The following is a 26,363-nucleotide window of genomic DNA, read 5'->3' on the forward strand; positions in this document are numbered from 1 at the left end:
TTTACTCTGGCATTGCCAAACTAGGAAATGAAGCACTCTCCTAAGCATTAACTCTTCTGAATTGCAGGAATTCTAATGTTTTTTAATGTTATCTGTTAAATTGCAAGCATGCTTCCTGAACCCTATGTTGTAACCAAATTACACTAGTGAAAGCAACATGTGAGGGTACTATAACATAAAGGACATCTTATCATTGTATCTTAAGTGTTGAGAAAAACATTTAAAAAATTGCCTTGGCCTCGTTGTGACATAAGTGGAAAAGGCCTTGCAAAAAATACAAACTGGAATGCTTTCTAAATTACGTTTACAAGCTGTTCTTTTAAATCCTGCTTGTCCTTCCAAAACGACATTCTTAGCAGGTTACATAGCTAGTGAGGGGATCCAGGATTCCAACAAAGCTGGGGATCCGTCCAGGAATCATATCATCTTGCAACCCCTGTGTTATAAGATTCTCTCTCTCTCTCTCTCCCTCTCTCTCTCTCTCTCTCTCTCTCTTTCTCTCTCTCTCTCTCCCTCTCCCTCTCTCTCTCTCTCTCTCTCTCTCTTTCTCTCTCTCTCTCTCTCTCTCTCTCTCTTCCTCACACACTTAAATATCCACATATGATAAACATTATGACTTTGAGAAGAATTCCACTTTTGAGAACACAAACAGCTATTGTAATTCTACATGCTAGTTCTTCAAATACACAAAGAAGAGTTTTGCAATGACCTTATCACAAGTGTCTCCCATCATGAACAGACCTTTGCAAAAGTAAGCATATATATTTCAAAATGTTCCCTTATTTACCATGATAGCAAGCAAACTTCAATTTAATTTACTGAGGTTTCATTTTGTTTGTTCATTACAGACTAGGGTTATGAAGTGCTGTGAAGTAGCAAGAAACAGGATACAGTTTTCCAAAGTTTTTACAAATAAAAAAGCAGAACAGTTTAATTGTATGTGTTTATCTTTCCTAGGTTAATGATCTAAAGAACTACTATTCTCTCTTGCTATTGCTGCAAGTCTTTTGATTAAGCAATCGCCGGGTTTTTGACCTCTTTGTTTCTAGACAGAGAATTTTCCTGATTCTTCTTCGAAAAAATTGCTCTTGCTCTGTTAAGAAATACAACAGTTTGATGTGTGACGTTTAAAAATTATAGAATGTTAACATTTTCTCTAGAATGGAGTTATTATACTGGTAACCCTCGCAATGGATAATGGATGCATCTAAAAATTTCAGGAGAAAAACTTATGACTGAACTTAAGCATCCTCATTCACATTGCAAATGTGAAACACTATATATTATTTCGAACTGATTTTAAACTACTACTTAAAAAATACATTCTGGACTGTTTATGTTTCATCAGAAGCCAGATATTAAGTTACATAGACACCCAGAACTGAAACACCACCAATTTTCTGCATTGAATAACATTATTCAAGTCTGATGGGGCATTTGAGTTCTTGAATTTCAGCTGGGGTTTTTTTCGCTGGATTGTACAAACTCTCTTTTAAATGTACATTTTGTGTACACATATATTTACATTTGTGGAAAAATAAGACAACCCCCCTTTTTTACTTAAGTGGAGAGACATGTATAAGAGAAAAATCCCAAATTATGACAAGTTCAAGTAATATAAAAAACAATAAACAGATGATCCTTTATGATTTGCTGTACCCCTCTTCTTATTAATTATTCTATGAATGATAATTAATAGAAAAATTGGTCCACAGGAGGAGGACTTAAAGGAATAGTACACCCAAAACATGATTAGCCTTCATTTTCTACTCACCTCCATGCTGAACAACACTCTGGAGTACTTTTTTGATATCTCAAATGCATCTGGAGATCTGGGAGGCTTCTTGCTGTCTGCTGACATTCAAATAATGGAGGTCCATGGCGCCCGAGACAGAAAGGTCCATAAAAGTCCACAAAAACGTGTCAATATTCCTCCATACTGCTCGTCCAATGTAATCCAAGTGTCCTGAGTGGGTAGCATCCAGAATTTACTCGAAACGAAGTCATTTAGAATGTTTTTAGAGCATAAACAGTAGTGTATAGGATTTCCTAATAGCGCCCCCATGCGCGCTCACGATTCTACGGAAGCCGGCAGACCAAACCGGAAGAAAGTGCGCATTCAGCGTCTGGTCTGCCGATAATGCAAGCGTAGAAGAAGAAATGTGCTGTTTACCTGTGCAAAGAAAGAAACAACGAAAGAAAAATGTCTGAGGACTTCAGTGTTGAGGAAGAGCATGAGTTCTTTGCCGAGCTGAATGCGCTGGTTTGGTCTGCCGGCTTCCATAGAATCGTGAGCGCGCATGGGGGCGCTATTAGGAAATCCTATACACTACTGTTTATGCTCTAAAAACATTCTAAATGACTTCGTTTCGAGTAAATTCTGGATGCTACCCACTCAGGACACTTGGATTACATTGGACGAGCAGTATGGAGGAATATTGACACGTTTTTGTGGACTTTTATGGACCTTTCTGTCTCGGGCGCCATGGACCTCCATTATTTGAATGTCAGCAGACAGCAAGAAGCCTCCCAGATCTCCAGATGCATTTGAGATATCAAAAAAGTACTCCAGAGTGTTGTTCAGCATGGAGGTGAGTAGAAAATGAAGGCTAATCATGTTTTGGGTGTACTATTCCTTTAAGATAAAAAAAAAGAAAAAAAACTACCAACACAATCAGTTATGGCCAACCACCCTGAGGGCAGCTGGGAAGATGTAAAAGAAGTATCCAAACTTGTTAGATGTCATCATTGGGTCTACTATACTTCTACCCTTGTAACAATAAGTATGAAAGTTCGACCCTGAATACAAAGCCCAGAGTTTTCTAAAGGAAATATAGATAAACAGAGAAGCATGTGTAATTACATTATTTGGATAGACGAGTCTACAATAGATTTTTTTCAGAGCCCAGAACACAGGGCACGTTTGACCAAAATCAAATAGACCCTACAAGGAGAAGAAAATCATAAACCTGTTAGTTTGACTGTGTGGCTGTGCTTTGCTGTAGCAGGACTTGGAAAGCTTACTATTAAAAAATTATCTGGAAATTCCCCATATTTTTGAGGGTGCCTGAGAAAAATGTGAGACCATCTGTAAATAAAAAAAAAATATGAAAAAATGCAAGCTAAAACTGTACCAAGGATCATAAAATGATCATAAAATGATCCTTGGTAAATAATTAAAGATGAGATGTTGATCGCATTGAAATGCTTTGTAGTAATTTAAGGACTGTAAATATAAACAAAACCTCCTATACCCTACAAAGTAAAAATTGTGGTAAACCTCTGTTTCACGTATCATCAACAAATAAAATGAATATAAGTGAAACTACTCTCTACTGCTGAATCATGAGAATGTGGTTTTCATCCCCTTTGCAAATATGCAGTTGCAATGAAGCGCTGTAAGTATGAGCACAGCAGGCTTGTTAAAGTGAAAAGTAACTTGAGGTCACTTTGATACTTTGGAGTGCACCAATGCATACAGCAGTTAACACTTCCAATGATTTCAAATGGACCAGCTCATTATCTCGGTCTTTTGCCACAAGTATCTCCATGATTCATACTACACTTCAGCTGATTTGTTCAGTGGCCTTATGTATCCAGGCTTGTTTAAGCTTTAACAGCTGTGCAAACAACATCCATGAACAAACATACTGCAATGTGCACACTAAGGTCCTGTCCATACAAATATTTACAAATGCAAACAAATATGTGCTTGCACATACATAAAAATAGCAAAACACATTACATAATTCTCACACAGACATCTCTGATCTTGCCAACTGGTACAACCTTATTAACAAAATTTATGCATAATTAAGATGGGACTTCCTTGCTTTATTTGTACTTTAAAGAAGCAATAATCAATATCCATTATCTAATGATAGGTCCTGATGTTTTCCTGTCAAGGTAGGTCAGAATTGTTCACACAGATTTTATCTTCTGAGCTTAAATGTTGTGTTTGAAAATTTATACATTTAATTTAAAATAATTTGCTGTTATTGCAATGGTATATTTAAAATAAAGTACCAAACTACAGACAGCTGTTATTTTACTTTAAGAAAGATAAGCTCAGGGACTGTTTCAGAAGTTATAGAGCATTATAAAACGTATACTTTCATCATATCCTTCTATTTCCGACTGTCTGTAACAGTACAGTGGATGGTGTTCACCCCAGACTGGTTGCCATAACAGGGTCTACAGAAAGGATATAAGAAAGACAACAATGTAGAATCTCCAAATAAGTTAACATAAAGGATTTTGTACAGTACGAGTTAGGTCCAAAACCCTGATATCCGACAAACTCCATATGGGCATGCATCACATTTGCACCCAGTGCAGACAAAAGAACTATGAGCCTATAGTCCTATTTAAAATAAAATAAAAATAAGTAAATAGATTGAGATTCAATATTTTATTTTCATACACACTTCAGTGCACGCAACCAGGATCCGTAACACAAAGACATCATCGGTTCTCAGGTGAATAGATGCCTTATTATTTAATCTTCACAATAACACTATAACAAGGTAGATTTGGTCAGCTGGCAAGAACCTGAGTCCCTGTCTTTAGGTCACACATGACTCTATTAGCTCCAAAATCATTTTATGCAAACCACAAGGAAATAATTATATTATTATACCATTTAAATATTATTGAACATTTCTCCACATCCATTACAAAAAGAAACCAAGATCAAAATAACACTCTAAAATACTATGGTTACGGTAAACTGCACAGATTGATATGCTCTTACTTTGAGCTACAGGCAGGGAACCCTGCCTGGTTACAGGTGTCCAAATGTTGGGGTGCGCTCTGGGGTCTTGGAGATATAGGCCATTTCTCAATTCACAAGAACGCGAGTATGGACTTGTGTCCTCACTAAGGATGTTCTTGAGAAGAACAAAGTAAAGTATGGACTTTGGGAGATGGAAGCACAGAGCCTAAACATTGGTCAATTGGAACAGAAGCGTACTCGTGACATCAACACATGCTCCGCTAGTCTGGAGCTGCATTTCATTAACACCCTCAGTATGATCAATGAGTCACTACCTAGAAAACTGCAAGAAAGCATGAAGAAAGTGGCAAACATGCACAGAAAAACTGAAGAAACTTGCTACGTGCTAATCAAGATAGGTTGGTGAAGCAATATCTGTTAAAAAATAAAAATTAAAGATGAAACGCTTATGGAGTTAAGATGGAAAGTTGAAAGTCTAACAGAACGTGAAAGTGCAATGACTGAAAACATGAGAGTAAAGGAGTTACAGATACAAAAACTAAATGAGGAGCTTGGAAAAGCTAAAACAAAGAATAAAAATGTGGCAAATGAAAGTACAACGCTGAGTAAGAACTTGTTAAATAGCGAAAAATACGATAATGACTTTAAAATTCATCTTTTGGAAAAGGAGCTAATTATTAGTCTAAAAAAAAAAAATCAGGTAGAGGGTGCCAAAACAAAGTCAAATACAATAATGATTACTTGGAAAAACTGTCAGCTGCTAATAAAGAGCCTAGAAAATCTTCATGCAGCAGGAGCAAATAAATATGTGAGCCAAGATAAAGAAATTAGAAGTAGCAAAGCAGCATGTCGTAAGTATGGGAAAATAATCTTGGCACAGAAACGTGAGCTATACAACCTGAGCCTTAATTTAAAAAAAAAAACTTGAACAGAAAATATCTGATTTGACTGAAGAATTAAGAGGGGAAAAAGCTAAATATGAGAATGTAGAAGGAATTTTTATTGAAAACAATGAAAATATAAAGGGAAAAAAAACTGTAAAATCTCGTTCTGAAAAGATTTGCACTCTCAACAACCAGATAGATCATAAAAAAAGCAACTAAAGGAACTTCAGGGAAAACTGATCCATCAGGATAAAGAGGAAGCCATAAAGGGCTAATTATTCAGTAAAAATAACCCCCTCTTCCTATGACCCAGTGTATTCTTGTGAAGCAGCAACATTAATGTTTTGCCATCTCTTACAAAATATTTTGCTTTTGAAACATTTTCTTGTATGTGTTTTGACAGGCATTACCACAGCATGGATGAGTTCAGCCATTATGATTTGCTGGAGGTGAGCACTGGCCGTAAAGTGGCTGAGGGACACAAGGCCAGCTTTTGCCTGGAGGACACAACCTGTGACTTTGGTCACCTGAAGCGCTATGCCTGCACTTCTCACACTCAGGTAATGTATATCACATCACTACAATAATCAACTGAAAATAGCTTTACATAAATAAATAAAGGTCTAAAAGATGTTTAAATATATTCTTATGATTGCTTATAGTTTGATTTAACAGTATCCATCGCCTTTTTAACTCTTGGTTATTTTGTTTTGTCATTGGCTGAGAGGCAGTGTACACCCTGTAGAGGTCCCCCATTCATTGCAGGGCAATACAAGCACACACTCAAACAGTTATGTTTAAAGGCAATTTCTAAAGACCACGTAACAAAACAATCATGCTGTAGGACTGTGATAGAAAGCTTAAGTACGCAGGGCGGCATTTACATGAATTTGTAAGTAGGCTTATGCGTTTGAATGTTAAATGATCAAGACATTTCTTATTTTTCTTGCCAGCTGTCTAAATAGAATGGTATGCCCGGTCACAATTTGTTCTATTAAGGATTCTTCAAACCTAGATTTGGATCTCTGTAGCACCAATCATGTACCACAGTATGCACTTGAAGTTTGTCGTACCCACTAGGCAATTCCCTGGCAATAGAGAAGCTTGGTGGAATGTGCAAAGATAGGACCCCACTAATTCCTCCCTGGCAGTTCATCATCTCACCTCCCATATTATGCTAAATACCAGATCCATGTCCCTGGACCTGCATATCAGTCTTGGCATATCTTATTAAACTCATTTATAATAACCCTTTTAAACCTTTTTGTCTCCTGAGTGTCTTCTGCATGTGAGCTAAATCAGTGGCCAAAACAGTGACAGAACACATGCCATTCTGACCCAGGAGACACACTTCAGAGAGCCTTTTAAGGTCAACAACATCAAATCCATCCCTTTGCAAGTTGTTAAGATGTGGAGAGGCCCATTTCACCAAGTATAATCAATTTGGATGCATATTTGAAGAATTTGCAAAGGCATTAAAGCAGACCTTATAGGGGGAGCACCTTTTTTTTTACATTGGGCCCTTGATTTTACATTATTACATCATGTTCTACTCACCCATATGAGTTTTTTGTCATTTGGAGCTGTTCTGAAGATATTCTCTTAGGTTATATCCAAGTAACGTCTTCCTATGGGCAACAACTTGAAGGCACAAACTAAACTGTTAATAATTTATCATTTATGGTACGCCAGCATTCATAACATCTAGGCGAATCACTGTCCCCCAGACATCCGCAGTTATATATTTAATATTTATATATTTTTAAAACAAAGCGGAGTGTGTATGATGTTATCCTTTAATGACAGAAATCGACCAGAGAGTTCTCTAGTTATGATATATACCATCAAATCAACTGAAAGTTCCTTCATTTCACTCTACTTGCAATATTATTATTTAACAAAAGTCTCATTATTTCCAGTATTTACCTTAAATGAGTCTGGAAGTGCATAGAACACGATAGACCAAAATTTTCCTAAGCCAACATTTCAACCGTGTCTCTTTCAGTCTCAATCATATTGCTGTTACTGTAAAAGTAACCATCCACTTCCCTTCATCTCGTCAGCTTTCAAAAAAGTTCAAGATGCAACCATTTTCACTGAACTGGATCTCAGAAATCCATCTGGTCAGTATTTGCCAGGGAGAAAAAAATTGTAAGACTGCCTTTCAGACACCATTAGTTTGTTTATTACTTGGGCCAAATATTTACTGCTGTCTTTTGGTCTTAGTAATGCTCTTGCACGCAATTCCTTAGCATTGTTATGCAGATGACTTTCTAAAGTTGTGATGGTGACTGAGGACAAGACTGTGGTCCTTATCTTTAATCATCCATCACATCAAAATAGTGTTGCCTTCTTACTGAGCTTTTTATCTCCACATTTTGATTTGTTTGTTTAAAGTCTTGGAATTACCCTTAAAGGTTTTTCAAAACGGGAAAAGCAGGTTTACTTTGTAGGTAGAAGTGTATTTTGGAACTCTAAGACAACTAACAAGGCTAAAACCATATTTGCCCAGGTCTGCACGGAGAGGGCGGTCCATCTTCTCATCATGTCATGCCTGGATTATAATGATTCTCTTTACCAAGGCCTGTTGAAGCACTCCCTACTTTGGCTTCAAATAGCTGGAAATGGTGCTGCCCATATGCCAACTGGCAGAGACAAGCATAAGCAGATAACCCTGATGTTAGCTGAGCTTCTCTGGCTCTGGGGGGTTTTAGGATTCTGTTTAAGATTCAGCAGCTGGTATATAAGGCACTTAATAGTCTTTCTCTCCTGTGCATTTCAGAGCTTCTAGTTTGTTACAACCCATCAAGGGCTTGAATGCACTTAAATAAAAGGGATGGTAGAGCTTTTTCCATTGTGTCTCCTTGCCTACGGGATTAACTCCACCGGAAAATTAGATACAATGTCTGTTGCAATCTCCAAATCGATACTGAAGATTGTTTTGTTTATTCAGAGTTTCAGAGGTTCGTCTCCTCCTGCTGTGTTGCATTTGTTGGCTATTTATTCTAGATTTTTATGTTAATTTTAACTATTAATATCTGTCACATTTTCAACACCTTGGGCATTTCTGTTTATCCTTGTTAAGTATGCTTTATAAATAAATTATAACTTGCAATATCATTACATTTTGGTTACTTAATATAACAAAATTTCTATCAAATAAAATACTGTTATTATATGAAATGTGATATAGTTTAGTAAAAGTTTTTTTTTGTAAGGCACTGTGTTTGCCCTCTACAGCTTGCTCCAATTAGTATTCCTTACTAGCTTTTCTCCTCTTCCTCATTGCTTCTTTAGGGTCTGAGCCCAGGCTGCTACGATACATACAATGCTGATATTGACTGCCAGTGGATCGATATCACTGACATCAAACCTGGAAACTACATACTAAAGGTGAGAATCTTGTGGGTTTGCACAAACATTTGAAGTTTGTAGACCTCTCCCAATCCTATTATCAATTTATAGTAGTGGAAGTAGTCAAGACGAACAAAACAAATCAATTTATTTCATAAAGTTTTCAACTTCTAGGTCACAGACAGTGTTGAGGATGCACTTTTGAGTATTGCCCATTGATATTTCATGTATTTCACAATCAATGGTATTCAATGTAGCTTCAAAGCAGTACCAGGTCATGGTAGAAAATTTGGTCGGTTGTTTGAAGACCTTATTCTGAACTGCTTCCAATTCATATTTTCTTTTATTTCCAGCTCGTGGTGAATCCAAAATTCTTGGTGCTTGAGTCAGATTTCACCAACAACGTTGTGAGGTGCAATGTTCACTACACTGGGCGATTTGTCACAACAAACAACTGCAAGTTAGCACAGTAAGTAATGCACTACAGAGTTCCTTTAGAAAAACAATAGATTTTGATCAACTTTAATTGTGAAACATTGGAACACAACTATCATAATAGGGAAAAAAAATCTGCCTTACTTTGTAAATAAAATTTCTATTTTTCCAATGAGATGACACTCATCTCTCAGAGCATTGACTATCATTATACAAGAAACTTTCAAGGGACACTGATAAAAACCTAATTTCAAGGGACACTGATAAAACCTTGTTTATAAATTAAAAAATATATATATATATATTATTTATAGCAAACCTTCCTTGTTTTGCTTGCTTTCCTTTGCAGGTCTTGATCCAGCAAATGAAGACTAGGACATTGGAGTGACCTTGATTGCAATTCTGTTGAAATGTGATTATAATTTAAATTCCATTCACAGTTCTGGTTTAAATCTTAAGTTTTGCTGCATTTTATTTTTCATTATTTCTCTATGTTTTGTTTGCTGTTTGATACTGGGCAAACAAAAAACCAGTTTCCCTTCCTCTATATGGAGATTTAAATATTGCAGCTTTAACCCATAATACATTTCACTCATTGGTATCCCAATAATGCACCAACAGTTTACACAGCCCTGCATTTTACGGTAAGAGCACTCTGCTTTTGTCATTTAAATAACAGTTTGACCAGCCTGCTTTGGATCCATAATAGTTCACATCGCTGTCTTTTAAAATATATGGTTACTGTATTTCAACATAGTTGAGTCTCATTTAAGCTACAATCTAACAAATAAAATTAGGGAGGTAGAGAGTTCTGAATTCATCCGTGCAGAATGGCAACACAAAATGCCTAGTGATTCAGAAAAGCTATAATTAGACAGTTTTTGCTCTATTTTCTCTCTTAGGCACCTTTGCAGACCAGGATGGGATCCTGTAATTTCCAGGGCCATGTCCCAGTAAATGTTTTATCAATGTTAAAAGAAGGCTGCAGGTCTTATTTGCATGTGTTTTTCTCCAATTATATGCCCTTGGAAAAGACAAGACCATTTGTAACAGGTCATATAAAGCACAGCTCCCTTCAAAAAGAATGAATTTCTTGGGAGAAAATTGTGCTTTCAGGTAAACAGGATTTGCAGTATTTCTGCTGAATTATTACACCTTTGAATGTGCCCGATACTCAAACCTTTGTCAGATGGTACATAGGTAATCTATGCCTTTTAGAGAATATTTATGCAGATATTCAACCAATGCATTATTTTAATGATGGAGATCATTGTATATAACTGATTCCATTTGCATATTCACATTCATGTGTAACTGTTATCGTCAATTTTAGTATAGATATTGTTTGTTTAAAAAAATCACTGCAGATATATATACTGTAATGCAGAGTTGCTGAAAGTAATATTCTCCTACCTCTTCTATTGACCTATTCATCTGTAGACATCTGTGTCTATTTCACCTGCCCTGTCCTAATATATCAATAATTGATTACCAACAACGAGTTCTACTTCAATTGTGTTAATTTTAACAAAAAAGAAAAATATTTAGATTTTGAAGCACTAATGGCACAGCAATCCAAATATGTTAGCGGAGTGATTACCTCTGTGATCAGATGTGGAATTAAATTTTCTGCATAGATCAACTTTTCTTTTTTTTTTTTTTAGAAGATTTTCAGCATCTTCAGGATCTGAATATTAAAATGCCATTCCTTGTGTTTTGTAAAGAAAGCATTCCCCAGTACCAACATAATCTCTATATATCCATGTACTGATCAAATAATAGCACACAGTTATATTGTTCATTTCTGTAAACATTTTTATGATATTCAATTCTGGGCAGGTATACCTTTTGTTACTGCTGGTCTTTCATTTAGTACTGTAAATGCTCAGATCTTTCGATTTGATATTTGGTAGCTTGTAAACTTTCTTTGTGCTTTAGATTTACATGTTTTAGCACAGATAATGGCTGGTAAGGAGCCTGTGTTAACAGTCCAGGTACCATTTTAAAGCATTACGCTGGATCTACTTGTTAGCATTGTTGCAACACAACTAGAAGCTCATAATTTAATATTTTTGTGTTTTATTGTCAGTTTACCAATACTCCTTCTTACCTGTGTGGTAATTTAGATTACTCTTCATAAAAGCCCATACAGGGACAAGTGCTGCAAATAAGCTCATGCTTTAAGCACACTGATGGACACATAGGACTACTGCTTTTTCAGTTTTTCTGTTACCATCCATCTGTTCCTTAATAAACTCAATTAATAATTAAATACATAAATACATTTCAAATCATGGCTTAGACCCCAATTTTACATGCAATTGTCTATCTGCTAGGCCATTTCAATTAAATTCTGTTTATTTATATAGGGCCAATTCACAAAACGTCATCTCAAGGCACTTTGCAGATACAATTCAACCAGATCATCCAGTCAAATTGATACAAAGTTTTCCATCTAAGGAAAACCAGTTGAATGCATCGACTCCTTGACTCAGATGCAATCCCTCACACCAAGCATGCTTATAGCGACAGTGAAGAGGAAAAAAAACCCTTTTAACAGGAAGAAACCTTTTAGCCTTCCTGAATGGGGTTAACCAGGTGCAAAAAGGAAGTTAGGAACAGAGGTTAGTTGAAGTGAATTTATAGGAACAGCTTACCGTAACTTAAATGTTCTGTGGTAGTGCAGAAAAAGAGAAGACATAACATAACTAAAAGAACAGAATGAAAATGACTGGAAATGTAATTCTATTTTGACAAAAGTAAAACCTAATTTGTTTTATTGTTTTACCAAATTGTATAATTATAAAACTTTAGGGAAACTTACCAACCATCAGATATTTGATTACAACATAGGATTACAAAAGGCAACGTGAAAACCTTTCATTCTAATGGTGGAACATTAACTCTGGGTAATTCCACGTCTGCAACCTTTCTGACATCTTTTGATCCAAAGTTTTGTGTTTTTACAGTGAACTGTTACCAAAATGAAATTCAATAAATATATTAATGTCACCCTTGTGTGTAGACAGTCTGAATATGTTTTATGGTGCCGTTTTACCATCCTTTAACCAGGTTTGAAAACATAAGCAAGCTGTGAAACGAAGGCTTCAAGTATGATGGTATGAATGGAAAATTCTTAAGATATGAGACAAATTTATCATCATGAAAAATATTTGCTGTGCTATCATAAAATTAGCTGACCTAATATCAGCGGCAGATACTGTTTTTTTTTTATGCTCTATATCAGCATAGTTGATTGGACCTAGATCCTTACACCTGCTATTTTCTTCCATTGAAGGATTGATACAGATTTCTTACTTAATGTTGTAGAAAATAAAGCAAGTTATCAATTTTTTTTAGGTAATGCTTGAGTAAAATATTCCACTTGCTCCACATCTAATCCAGTATTCAGAGTAAAGAATACTGGATTAGATGTCAATATTTACATCTTAGCATTGCACCACAGTTGTTATTGAATAAAAAAATACATATATAAAAATAAACTGTAGGCTGATGCCTGTGTAAATTTTCAGTTATCAGGGTCATGCCAACCACAGGCTTTAATTGGAAGACAACCAATTTTTCGCTCAGTGGAAAGTCAGATGAAAATCCACTTGCCTTCCCATTTAAGTCTGTTTTGTGATTATAGGCTTGTGTAGACATTTACACCAAATGCTCTTCAGGAATATTAATTAATAAAACTTGTAGTGAAAAGGATTAGAGGAGGAGGTGCACATAATGATCTACATCAAGGTACTTTGCTTATCGAAGTTGTATTTATGTACATCTAACTAAGCAGATATTCTTTAAAAAATCAATGAAGTTTCACATGTGAAATATGGCATTTGTAGAGCACAGACAATCTTTGCACAGGAATTTCCTTCCTCCCAGGGGAATTTGAACACTTGATCAGATTGTTTGGCTTCCCAGTTCTTTTCTTTTCAATATCTGTCTTAGCAACTGACCCTCTCACAACAACCTACTCCCTCTGTTTCAGACCTCTTCTTAGTCTGGACTGTTTGTTCTGGCTGTTCACTCTAAATCAACTGTATCTGCTCTGTCAACAATGCCCTACAGTTTGCAGGGTGTGGTACTCTTGCCTTTTCTCTCATATTTCCACTGTAACTGGAAAAGAGACTGTTGGTTGGAATAACAGACTGCAGAATGAGAAGACATATGCTAGATACAGAATAAAAACTGATTAATGTGATTCATTGTCACATGTTTTGGACAAATAGTAATAAATAGATGGGTTATCACAGTTTTTGTTTTATCCAGAGGGTTGGTTCTTTATTGGTTTCAACATATATTCCCATAGCTGTTTTCCCTCTGAAATTGGACTATAGAAAGCAACACTCACTGTGCAAAAAGTGTCTCTCTATAAGCTTAAACTTTTTGTTCTTACTACTAGAAATCATGCTACTGCACTCTCGCTACAGGTGTTTCTAAAATGTTTCTCAAAGCCGTTGAGTTGCACACTTTTTGTGTGCAACTCAAAGGCGAATATGCAATTGGAAATTTTTTAAAACATGCCAGAGGATGTTTCCCAAGTGAATCTAACCAGTGTGAGATTCTAATTGCAGCATACTGAAATACCCGGAGGAGTGTAGAGAGCAGAAACCAAAAGGCACATACTAAATCGCTGACATAGAATTTGGAGTGTTCACTTGATGCCAACATAGGCATGGCTGGAGGAAACTGGTGAAAGTGGAGAGTTAAGCGTCAACAGCAGTCACAGTACATAGGCTCAGAGGAAACACATGTTGTTTTCCATTCTAATTGCAAGAATCAGGGTGATTTAATCATCTGTAACTGTGTGTAGTGTCAGTGCTCCTCTAATTCAAGATACTGGTAAGAGAATGTTAAAGTACCATTTCTGAATTTCTGATTCATTATGCTGTTTGTCAGGGACAAAGCAGTAAGGCGAAAGGGACACTTGTGTGTTTTGTGTGTATCCTGTGATCTAAACAGACAGAAAAGAAAACATTGACTGTCTAAAAGCTGTTTTTTGGTAGCACAATTAAATAGCTATTGAATTAGGAACTAAACCCCTGATCAATTGACCTCTGCTAAACTTGACCTCTTTAAGCCTCTAGGGGCCACTGATGGGCAAAGGATGGTCAATGGGCTCTGTGATTGATTGATTGATTGATTTATTGAAATTTGTTGACTTTATTGATCTCACAGTGGAGACAATTTACTCATTACATCAGCTCAAATAGTAAAAGAAGAAGAATGTGCCAAAGGAATCAGACAGATCTTTGTTTTGACTCTTGAAGGAGGCGTCCGCCTTTTCCTGTCCCGGCTTTGGTGTATGCTCTTCATATCACCTGAACTGCAAACAATGGATCTGGTCAGCTGGTCACTCAAAGCAATTGATCAAATTTTCTCAACTGGAAGACAGGGGAAAGAGGAACCCATCCCTGCCAGGACATACTTTGTCAAAGTCTTTCACTAAAGGAGCTGCTAAGCTTCTCCATGCTCCGGTGCAGGGGGTAAAAGCTGTGTTCATGGTTATCATCAAGAATAATGGAAATTTAATTAAAATATTATGAATTATTTCTGTTGTAAACATTACTTTTGTCCACCAATTTTACCTTTAGTTGCAGTGAACATTAAAATGAAAAATTAACAAGAGCAAAAAAGGGTGATCTGTTTCTTTCTGTTTATAGTCAGCTCCAGGCAACATGGTGATTTATGCCCAGTTTTCAATAAGCAGAGGATCCGAAAGAAAAGCTGTAAACACATTTTCAAGACAAACATTTCCCCTAACAACAAGCCACATTGAGTTTATCAGAAAACCAAGGTAAAAGCAACCAGTGTTCTGCAGTTGCAAGCTTGCAACCTCCTTGAGGGAACCGATCAGGTGAAGTCAAGCAAGACTGATTACATCTTTCAGCATTCACAGGCACACAAATAAACAAAAGAATCACAGAACTGGAAGACAGTGGTGTGACACTGTCAATGCCGAAAATTGAAAAAAAGAAGATACCTACCTCTTGAGAGGCTGCTTTTCCCAAATTAGGATTTTTCATTGAGAACACCTTTCAACTCAATTAAGACACCAGAAGGAATACTGGTCACCTTTCAAAAAGATTGTTTAGACTTTTTTTTAACTGTTGTTCTGTGAAATTATCACCAGTAATAGTGCCCTTATCTGTAGTAGATATACCAATGAGCTTGTAGGAAGGTCACAAAACTTTTAGAGCAATGGAAGGCTAATAACAAGCCATACTGTGAATAGTCTTGCTTGTAGAACATAGTTATACTTGTGGATTTTAAACATTTACACTTTTTTTAAAGTGATTATAAAGTTTGTTGCTGTCTTCTCTGCTTGACCAGGTCTGTGTTACTATATGAAGTTACACTGGTTGAGGGATTGGACAGATTGGCTGTTTGATTATCATCAATGCTTATGTTTTCTGTCTAACAGCTTTATGTTTTATTCATTTGATGTGCCTAAATGTTTGTCTTCATTCAATTCAGCATTGACACTCACACGTTATATATAATGCATTTACTTTCAACCTAAAGTGAAGTGATACTATTCCCATTTGAGGTGGGTCATTAGATTTCAGTGCTGCATTTGATACAGTTAATCATAATAGTCTTTAAGAAAGACTTTAATATTTTTTAGGAATTAAAGGAACAGCACTAGACTGGTCTAAATCTTATCTATCTGATCGTTTTCAGTTTGTTCACATTAATGACAAATCTTCCTCATGCTCAAGGGTTACCTGTGGAATACCACAGGGATTAGTGCTAGGACCAATTCTCTGGGATTAATGGGATCAATTATGGGATTAATTTCCACTGTTATGCTGATAATACTCAGCTATATCTGTCTATAAATCCAGATGAAGCTAACCCATTACGTAGATTACAGGCATGTCTTGAAGACATGAAAACCTGGATGACTCTTAACTTTCAGTTCCTGAATGCAGACAAAACAGAAGTTGTAGTCTTTGAAAAATAAGCTGATTAGCCAGTCACTTTATACGGATGGGATTAAACTGATTTTAGATAATAAAGTAAAAAATCTTGGTGTTGTTTTTGATCAGGACCTGTCATGTAAAACCCATATCAAAGAGGTTTCCAGAATTTCCTTCTTTCATCTGCGCAATATTACAAAAAATAGAAATATCCTGTCCAGGGGTGATGCTGAGAAACTAGTCCATGCATTTGTTACTTCAAGGAGGGACTATTGTAATTCTTTACTATGAGGAAGTCCACAAACTGAAGTTAAAAGCCTTCTGCTGATCCAAAATGCTGCAGCCAGAGTTCTGATGAAAATTAAAAAGAGAGATCATATCTCTACTATCCTAGCTTCTCTTCAGCGACAGTGGCGACAGTGGTGTTGGATGTTTGCCCTGAAATCGAAGGATTGACAGTCCAAGCCCCGGCTCTGACTTTCAGTGTCGTTGTGTCCTTGGGCAAGACACTTCACCTGCATTGTCTACTGATGGTGGTCAGAGGGCCCGGAGGAGCCAGTGTACGGCAGCCCCGCTTCTGTCAGTGAGCCCCAGGGCAGCTGTGACTACAATGTAGCTTGCCACCATCAGTGTGTGAGTGTGTGTGTGAATGGGTGAATGAATGTAGTGTAAAGCGCTCTGGCCAAGTCTCCTGACTTGAATAAAGGCACTATATAAGTACATGCCATTTACCACTTTTACCATTTACAATCCTAGCTTCTCTTCACAGGCTTCCTGTTAAATCCAGAATAGTGTTGAAAATCCTCCTTCTCACATATAAAGCCTTAAATGGCCAAGCTCCATCTTATATCAGAGATATGATTGTTCCTTATGTTCCTAACAGAGCACTTTGCTCTCAATCTGCAGGTTTACTAGTGGTTCCTAGAATTTCTAAAAGTAGAATGGGAGGCAGATCTTTTAGTTATCAGGCTCCTCTCCTGTGGAACCAACTAGCAGTTTTAGTCCGTGAGGCAGACACCCTGTCTACTTTAAAGGCTAGGCTTAAAACTTTTCTTTTTGATAAAGCTTACAGTTAGAAGGGCTCAGGTTATCCTGAGCTATCTTTATAGTTGTGCTGCTATAGGTTTAGACTTCTGGAGAACATAGGGACCCCCATTTCATCATTCTGCTTCATTCTATCTCTATTCTCCCACTCTGCAGAATCTGGTTGTTCAATCTCTGACGTTCTGCTCTCTCTGCCTTTTCTCATAGTAGCTTCGCCTTGTCTATTCCTGTTTGGCTGTGACACCATCCTGGAGAGAAATATCAGATGTGCTGCTGTCATCAACACCTTTGTTTATAGATGTTCAAGATCTGTTTTTCAGTGTAGTCCTGTTTCTGTGACTGCAACCGGCTGGATATGCTCTGACATGGACTTGGCTCACATACTGACCCAAAATGCTCAATTCAATTCATTTCAATCTGACTGTATGATCTGGTGAACTGTAAAGAGCCTTGAGATGTCATGTGTTGTAAATTGACGCTGTAAAAATAAACTGAATTGAATTGAGTTGAATTCATTTCAATTCAGGTTGGGTCAGTATGTGAGAACTGCATCCCCATTTTTCTTTTGAGTATCTTCTGATAAACTACTCTGTTTACTCTGGTGTTTATAAAACTAAGGTGTTCCAGTAGCAGAAGACACGACTCTCAATATCATTACACACAGTAGAAATGTCATGCTTGATCTCAAGTCCTTTGGCCTCTGCATTTATGTCTCCAGGACCAGTCCAGAGTTTGTTTTCATCTAAAAACCTGACCGGTCCTTTTCTTCTAAACCTGAATAAGACTGTTTTGACAATGTCTGGTTCTGGAGTTGCTTTATGCAGGGAATGTCAGCATTTATACCTTATTTCCTGAGCAAATATGTGCTGGATCTGGAAGCACTAAGTCAAGCTGCAGTCCAAATCTTGTCACCCTCCCCAAATATGTGGGCTGCTCTAAACAGTCCTCTCAGGAACACAGTAACTCTTGATTCAGTGCCTTTTACTAAATGCATTTTTCCCTTTTGACCCAATTTCACATTAATGGGTTTTTCTAAAGCACTCATGATACATCCAGCTTCTTTAGTAATGAGTTTTTATGGGTTGCTCTCCATGTGGAGGCTGTCAATAACTTTGCTAATTTCAACTGTCTTCCCATGAATCATGTAGCCTGACGTAGTCCGACTCAATTCTAGTCAGAATATGAGTCTGATACTGCTCCATAGAGCTGTGATTATGGGGCGTGTTTCGGACGAACCAGGAAAAAAAATGCCTCTGCACTCAATTGGATAGATCTACAACCTATAAGAGCAACGGAGTGCGTGACGTATGTTAAGCGAGGCATAGTTGTTGTCCACAAAAATCGAAGCGTGCAGTTGCATGCCTATAATAAGAAGATGAGACTTGATCGCGTTTCTCTGTTCCTCTTTTAAAATTAATTTGCTGTCGATATCTTCTAGAACAGACCTAATAGCAGAATCTACTCGAAGGAGTAGAAGTTCCCAGCTGGCATCGATGAGGTGTACAGTAACACAGTGCTGGTTATGATTATTGACAGATGTCCAGTGGTCCCTCGTCACAGCTACACACGTCGCCCCTAACAACTTCTCACCTTTCTTGGCTTTCTCCACGCGTGCTGGTCATGTATTCTCCACTTAATAGTTCAACTCGCAGGTAGTTTGTAAGATGGGTCACCTGTGGCCATTTGGAGAACACGCTCGAGCCCATCATCTACCATGCTGTGGGCAGCAGCTGGTGGCAATCGGAGAAAAGGAGATTAGCTAGCTTTCCCTGCGCAACATCAGAGCTTGGCCTGGCCAGCCTCCTCCGCATCCGTGATACTTGAGACTGGAAGAACTCCTGCAATAAACTAATTACACATTGCACAAGGTGCAAACAGCTTTAGTCTTGTCAAGGTTTACATTGAGAAGTTTCTTAAAAATGAATTTTCCCTGAAACAAACCCGGTGTTTTATAGATGCATCAGCTATAAAATCACATATAAGAGGCCACTGCTAGCATTGATAAACATGAGGTTATAGACGTGTTTATTTGGCTTCAACCTGTTCCTAAAAGTTCATCCAACTTTACCCTTCCACTGCTTTCTGAAACAGTGAAAAATGCTTAGAATGCATCACTTAAGAAGACCAATCTTTACCACAGGAACTTCATTCAAAAGCAGTTAGATTTGGTGGAAAAATAAACTGTGGACCAATCTGTGCTTTGATATTTTACCAAAAAATAATAGAAAATAAAAAAACACAAGATGTAAGTAATATTTTTTTCAGTATGGAGTAACACATTGCTGCATGGGATAGGTAAGATGAAGTGTGAGGCTTTACTGTAAACATTACAAATAGATGTGGGGAAAAAAATTTGAAGTCATAGAACATCCAAAGATGTGTTTGTATTGTGCAAGAAATGTTTGCAGCGACAGGCCCATTTGTTTAAAAATGTGAAATACTGAAAACAGGGTTGATTCCACCCCATTTAGCAGAGTTTAAAATATTTCACTACTTATCTTAAATGACCACAATGAATCAAATTTGCAACATACAGCACTTTGGAATATTTATAATATTAGATGTTGTTCACATCTTCTGACATTATAACTACAGAGTTCAATTTTACGCATCTGGAATTTACACAAAATTGTAATGGATTGTAAAGCACAAGGAAAATGATAAATGTATTTCAAAGCCTTTTTTTGCAAATATAGGTTGTGGTGTGGGCATTTGTATTCAGTCTGCTGAATATAAAATTGTTGTCAGTATTTTGTAGAGACCCTTTTAACTGTAGTAACAGCCGCTGATGTTTTGGGGCATGTCCCTACTATCTCTGCACAAGGTTGATGTTGAGATTTTCTCAAGAAACTTGCTTAACCCCTTGAGCCTGGCCCAATACCAGGCCCGTCTGACACCCTCTCTTGTTAATCTAGTTTTAGAAATGGCCAAAACACAGTCACATGCCTTTCAAAATGGGGGCTTTAAAATTTCTAAAACGTGTCAAAATATTTTTTTCACAAATACGTTGTGTTTTATAGCTGTGTAAACAAATAAATTGAGATCTCAAAATTCCACCTGACTTGTCTGACTCTGCCAGTATAATGCAACAGCACGTATTATTTTTTAGCCATGCCCCCCATCATTGGAAACTTGAGGCGCAGACCTTTCCAAGGAGGGCTCTGAAGTAATTATGTGACCATTTCAGGTGATGTAATGGGCATGCGTTACATAAGCTTGCTCTGTTATTCTTATTTTCTATTCAGTTTGGTGATATTATTGGTAAATTTCAATGAAACAACGGCAAAATCTTAGGAGCAAAAACTTTGTCTTATACAGAAGTTCCCCAAGACTATAAATCAGCTTATTGTCTGGCCAGATTCCCTTTTATGAGTGGAAAAAATGCATTTTTACAAAATTTGGCCATTTTCAGCACCACTGTGCCAAAATCACATTTAGCACACTGCCCATCAAACCTTTGTGGAACATGCATGCTTCTACTTATTCAGTCCAAATTTGCTTGATTTATATTCAAGATGTGGATCTATGAAATCGGAAGGTTGATCCAGAGTTTCAATTGGGTTTTCATGGTGTTTTGCAGTGTTTATCTTGGAAGAAAATTTTGTGAGGATAAATGATTTTCATTTTCCTTGTTTAATCACCAATGAACCAGACATGGTGACATTTAAATGGTATTTCGACCTGAAAAATATTCCTCAGTGCCTTTCTGTCATACAAATACAAACAATTGTATTTCCACTTTATAGTTTGGGAGCAGTACTTGCTTTAATTCACACATGTGAGTTTAGGTGGAATTTGCTCCTAAGACCCTCTGAGCTTAAGGGTTTAAACTCAGATTGGACAGTCTGTAAACACTAACTGATACTGCAGACTTGCACCAGATTTTTGATTTGGGTTTGCACCTAGGTGTAAAGTGGGTCATTTAAATACAAATATGTACTTTGATCTAAAACTGTACTTTTGCTGTGGTATTATCCTTTATGTTGTCCTACTGAGATGTGAAAAAAGATGTCCCATGAGCCTTATTTAGACTTTATCTGGATTTCAGAAGAAAGTATACGCTAAGTTTTATGCTTCCACCGCACTATGTTTCCCTGTGGAGTTTGGTTGCTATTAACGGTGAAAGCCATCATCAGCACAAATATTCTGATCTTGCTAAAGTTCAGTTCCTCTTGCTGTATTATTATTTTTTTTGTTAGATTTTTTTATTTTTTAGCACACAATTCGCTTTTTAGATGTTCTCCTTTAAAAGGGTTATTTATAAATTCTGGTAAGCTTTAATATTTTACTTGACTTGTTTTTTGATTTGTCTAAAGAATTGACAGGTAAAAATGAATATCTTGGTTCTACCTTTGCTATGTTCTACCCAATCTATTTTGACATGCTTAGTGTTCATTGGTATCCAAGAGGCTCTTTGTTCACTAATGTTCTCCAGCAAACTTCTGGGCCCTGTGCAAAATACTTTTATTTACATAAGACAGATTTATGTATAGACTTTATTTACTTACCAGGTAACTTCTAAAGGCACTGTTTAAATGGATATACTGTAAGACTAATTAAAAAATGTGATATATGTCCCTTCAAAAACTTTAAGAATAAATTGTCAGAAAGTAATAACTCTTTGTGGATAAAATGTGAAAAAAATGTGAAAAGGATATGGAATTCTGAATGCATGAAGTAAAGTTAGAAGGTTTTTGACAAAGGCTGAAGGTTTATGTGAATGTTACAGTTCCCATAGGCAGTTTAACGAAGGCTTTCCTCATATTCATGGGCCTGCCTTTGTTGTCTGCTACAAAAGAGAGAAGCATCCTTCTTATGTCTTAGTTCTCTTACTTATGTAGGTCATTATTTAAAGACAAAAAAACATTGTGCAAATGTACAACTCTTCCAAAATCCCTGGAAGTCTTCAAGGTTCTAACAACACTGCAAAAAATTTTAATCTAGCTAAGTCATTTTTTATTAAAATAAGTGCATTTGTTCTTGAATTGAGGAGGTAAAAGAGACATTTTGCCAATGGAACAAGAGAATTTACACTTAAAATAAGAAAACACAATTGCATTGTCTTATTTCAAGTGCATTTTATCTAATTATCTTATTTCAAGAGTAAAATTACTCATTCCATTGGCAAACTATCTCATTTACCTGCTCAAATTAAGGGTGAATACACTTAATTTAAGAAATTTTTTACTTATTTCTAGATCGTTTTTGCAGTGAACAGCAATAAATTCTCATTAAGGCTTCCTACCCTGAAAGGAAGAAATTGAAGTTTGTGTATTTGTGTTTCTAGTCTGAGGCAATTGGATCAAATGAGGACAACTCATATAGGTAAGATAGGCTTCAAGCCTTAATCGGGTCGCCTCCAATCCTCTCCCATTTACCACCGCCTTTTTCCACCCTCTCACCACTTCTGCTCCACAGGGAGTGTCAATGATGCAGCCAGCCAAGGGGAGCAACGGCCCCTGTGCTGCTTGCTGAGCCTCTCCTCCCCTGATGACAGGCCCATATTTCAACACCAGACTCATTCGCCTGCCTCAACAACACTGTTTCCTGTGAGGGGGTGGGGGCAACTCATGTCATCATAATAGTGATTTCACATTGAGGTGACATCAGCTTTCCTTTCCTACCTTTGACGAACATCCCTCCATTCCAAACAGCTTGTTGACTTGTTTGTTGTGACTAGATGAAAAAACATTTCAATATATCAAAATATTTTTCATTTATCTATTTCATAGAGATTGTTAAAGGCAGCAGGTAAATAATCATTTATCATAATAGTCACAAAAATTCGGGGAGCTGTGGTCTAATGGTTAGGGCATAAAGTTTGGAATCCTGACGGTCTGAGTTCGAGCCCCACTCCCACATACTGCCACTCTGGGTCCCTGAGCAAAGACCCTTAATGCCACACTGCTACCTGGGCCATCACATTGGCAGCTCACTGCTCCCCAATGGGATGGTTTAACTGCAGAGAGTTCATTTTGTTGCTCTGTACATGTGACAGTGTAATGACAGCTGTAAGAAGCAGAAACAAATAATAATAATAAAATAAAATCATTGCAGGATTGTGGCTTTTGAGAATTGGACTTTGGGACCTCTAACTAATTTAACCAATCTAACCTGGTATGCAGTTCACTCTGTACCCTGTGTTTTATCCAGCCCTAACCAAACGGCCTGTTTTACAACCATTTCGTTCATTTGTTTTTATTTAAGTCAGCAAACTTTCATCCCTCATCCTAGCAATGGTAATTACATGAGCTAAAGCTAATTTAGTGGTCTTTGGTTATTATCTAAAGCTCATTTTTCACTAGCAAGCCTGGGATTTAAAGCCCAAGGGCTTGTTTTACCTGCATAGAATGAATCTGGGGGGATTTGTTTATGTAAATAAAAAATGTGGCCAAAAAACTGTTCCTGAAAACTCCAAAAGCATGTTTCATATTATGCTAATTCTTGACAAACTGATTGCATAACGAGGATTTAAAACCCTTCTCAAACCCCCAGACAGTCGTGCCAAAAGGCCATTCTAATTATGTCTAAAGTTTTCATTCTGTTAAAAAGGAGTTTTCCTCTCGAATCCCTCTGGAAGCATGCACAATATGAGGGATTGATGCAAAGTCAGCTAAACATATCAAACCACCATTCACTACGGAGAACTCTGCAAGTTATTGACTATGCTGGGTTTCCTTAGATCTGGCATGTCCAAAGTAGGTTTTTGAGGGCTGCTGTCCTGCAGGTTTTAGAGGTTTCCAATGATGACTGATTAACAGGCCTTTGCTGAAGTACCATCAGCTATGCTGATAAACATCAAAAAACTGTAGGACAGTCACCCTCTTTGTACCAACTTTGTACATGTCTGCCTTGGATGGAAGCTAGCTAACTTTTACTGTCTTTGTCTGTCTGTAAAATTACATTACCTATGTTAAGTGCTGGGATGCTCAGTGGCGCAGTGGATAGCAATGTTACCTTGTACAAGAAGGTTCTGGATTTGATTCCAGGTTCTTTCTGCTTGGAGTTTGCATGTTCTCCCTGTGCATGCATGGGTTCTCTCTGGGTACCCCGGCTTCTTCCCACAGTCCAAAAACATGACGGTTAGGTTAATTGGCTTCTCTAAATTCTCCCTAGGTGTGAGTGTGTGCATGATGTTCTCTTTGTCTCTGTGTTGCCCTGCAATGGACTGGCGACCTATCCAGGGTGTACCCCACCTCTCGCCCGTAAACATGGAGGTACTCACAACCCCGCTTGGGATAAGCGTAATAGAAAATGGATGGATGTTAAGTGCCTGAGATCATTCAATTTAATTTTGCTTATTTATATAGTACAATTCACAACACGTCGGCTTATGGCACTTAACATAGACAATACGGACAGATTGGTTAAAGGTTTCTGTCAAGGAAAACTGGTTGATTGCAGGAGCATGACTTGCAAGTCATGCTCCTCCTGGATGAGCTTGCGGCAATAATTTTCTCTTGCATTTGGTTGTTGACACTTCCGCAATCTCTCACACCAAGCATACATGCACCTAAAATGGAGAGGAAAAACAAACTCCTTTTTACTTGAAGACACCTCCAGTAGAACCAGGCTAAGGGTGAGCGGCCGTCTGCCGAGACCAGACGGGGTTCAAGGAGAAGAAAACAAACAGAAAAAGACTCAACAGATGGCCCCGTCCTGTAAAGACACAGCTAGACAGATGAGCTCTGAGCCAGATCTCATGTCAAACGATGAAAGGGAGCACCTAGAGTTAGTCACTGTAAAAGAATTAGTACTACAACAAAAATTTGTCCCAATTTGAATTTTTTTTTAAAAGGTGTTGAATGCTGCAACCTAACTGATAATTCTCCCCAGGATGGTGTCACAGTCAAACACGAACAGACTAGATAAAGCTAATAAGACAAGAAAAAGCACCCCTTTAACAATCCTTTGGGAACACTTAAAAGAGCTGACTTCAAGACCACGTTTAAATAAAATTGAATTTAAAAAGATGTAAATTTCCCAAAGCTCTGGCTCTTTTGAAGTTTTCGTTTTTGAAGCATTGCAAAATGGCCTTATACTCTATACTATTTATATTACACTACAGCTTAGTATAAAATGCTTAGATGGAAAAAAGGGGCTTTTTAAAATTTAATTCAGTCTCTAATATTCCTCCGAGATTAAAGGAACTACACAAAACGGTTTTGTAGTAAACTGATGACCTACCATATTGACACAAAAACAGCCCATGAATCATGATAATTAATGCCACTAGTTTTCCTTTGTGAAAAGTCCTCCTGGGTATATCTTTTCCAAACAGCATGTCACTCACTCCCATTGGATTATAGGCATTCCATTCAGTCAAGTCATTCATCCAAACAATGATCCTTGATGGCTAATTTACAACTAATTACACAATAATTGGAAATGTTGGAAATGGGAATCGGTCAGAGCCAGAGGGGCTTTCTAAAACAGACTTGTTGCCTTATATTCCTCTTTTCCACAGAATCGGTTCCAGTTTTTAAGTAGTATTGGTGCTAGCATCAGCTCTTAAGTGGTTCTATAAAATAACCAGTTATTTTCCACAATATCAAAGTGCAGGAAACAAGACTAACTACACAAACCAGCTCCTGCAATGCTTGGAAAAGTCATAGAAATAGTTAGTTTAAAGAGCAATTCTACTTTTAGAAATTCTAGGGACCATGTTTTAATTCCTTATGTTTGAAACATAAAGAATGATCAGATCTCAAGTAAACAGACTAACATTGGGACCAGTCAAAGCAGGTAGTTAGACTGAGACTTAGAGAACTTTTGTTGTCATTTTGTATACACAATGGGCCGGATCTATCAAAGGTTTGCGTGTATAAAAACGTGAGCTATTTCACTGCGCACGCTAAAAAATGTACAAACTGATCTATCAACAGCGTGCTAAGAGGATTTGGTCTTTATAATGTGCTAAATAGCGCCTCTTATCCATTTAGTACTTTTTCTGCAATGAATATGCAATATGGGGCGTTT

The 26,363-nt window shown here is 37.2% G+C and overlaps 1 protein-coding gene across 1 annotated transcript in view; it reads left to right on the forward strand.

Annotated features, from left to right (window-relative positions):
- loxl1 (lysyl oxidase-like 1) overlaps positions 1-12,420 on the forward strand; it is a 28,257-nt gene extending 15,837 nt beyond the window's left edge. Inside the window, exons 4-7 of the mRNA XM_038289810.1 lie at positions 6,023-6,179; positions 8,917-9,012; positions 9,327-9,442; positions 9,758-12,420. Of these exons, the coding sequence (XP_038145738.1) occupies positions 6,023-6,179; positions 8,917-9,012; positions 9,327-9,442; positions 9,758-9,764 (376 nt within the window). The 3' untranslated portion in view covers positions 9,765-12,420. The remainder of the gene's footprint in view (positions 1-6,022; positions 6,180-8,916; positions 9,013-9,326; positions 9,443-9,757) is intronic.
- The last annotated feature ends 13,943 nt before the right edge of the window (positions 12,421-26,363 follow it).

The sequence above is a fragment of the Cyprinodon tularosa genome, unplaced genomic scaffold, assembly GCF_016077235.1.
Source record: "Cyprinodon tularosa strain WSP-4 unplaced genomic scaffold, ASM1607723v1 ctg272, whole genome shotgun sequence".
Lineage (NCBI taxonomy): Eukaryota > Metazoa > Chordata > Actinopteri > Cyprinodontiformes > Cyprinodontidae > Cyprinodon > Cyprinodon tularosa.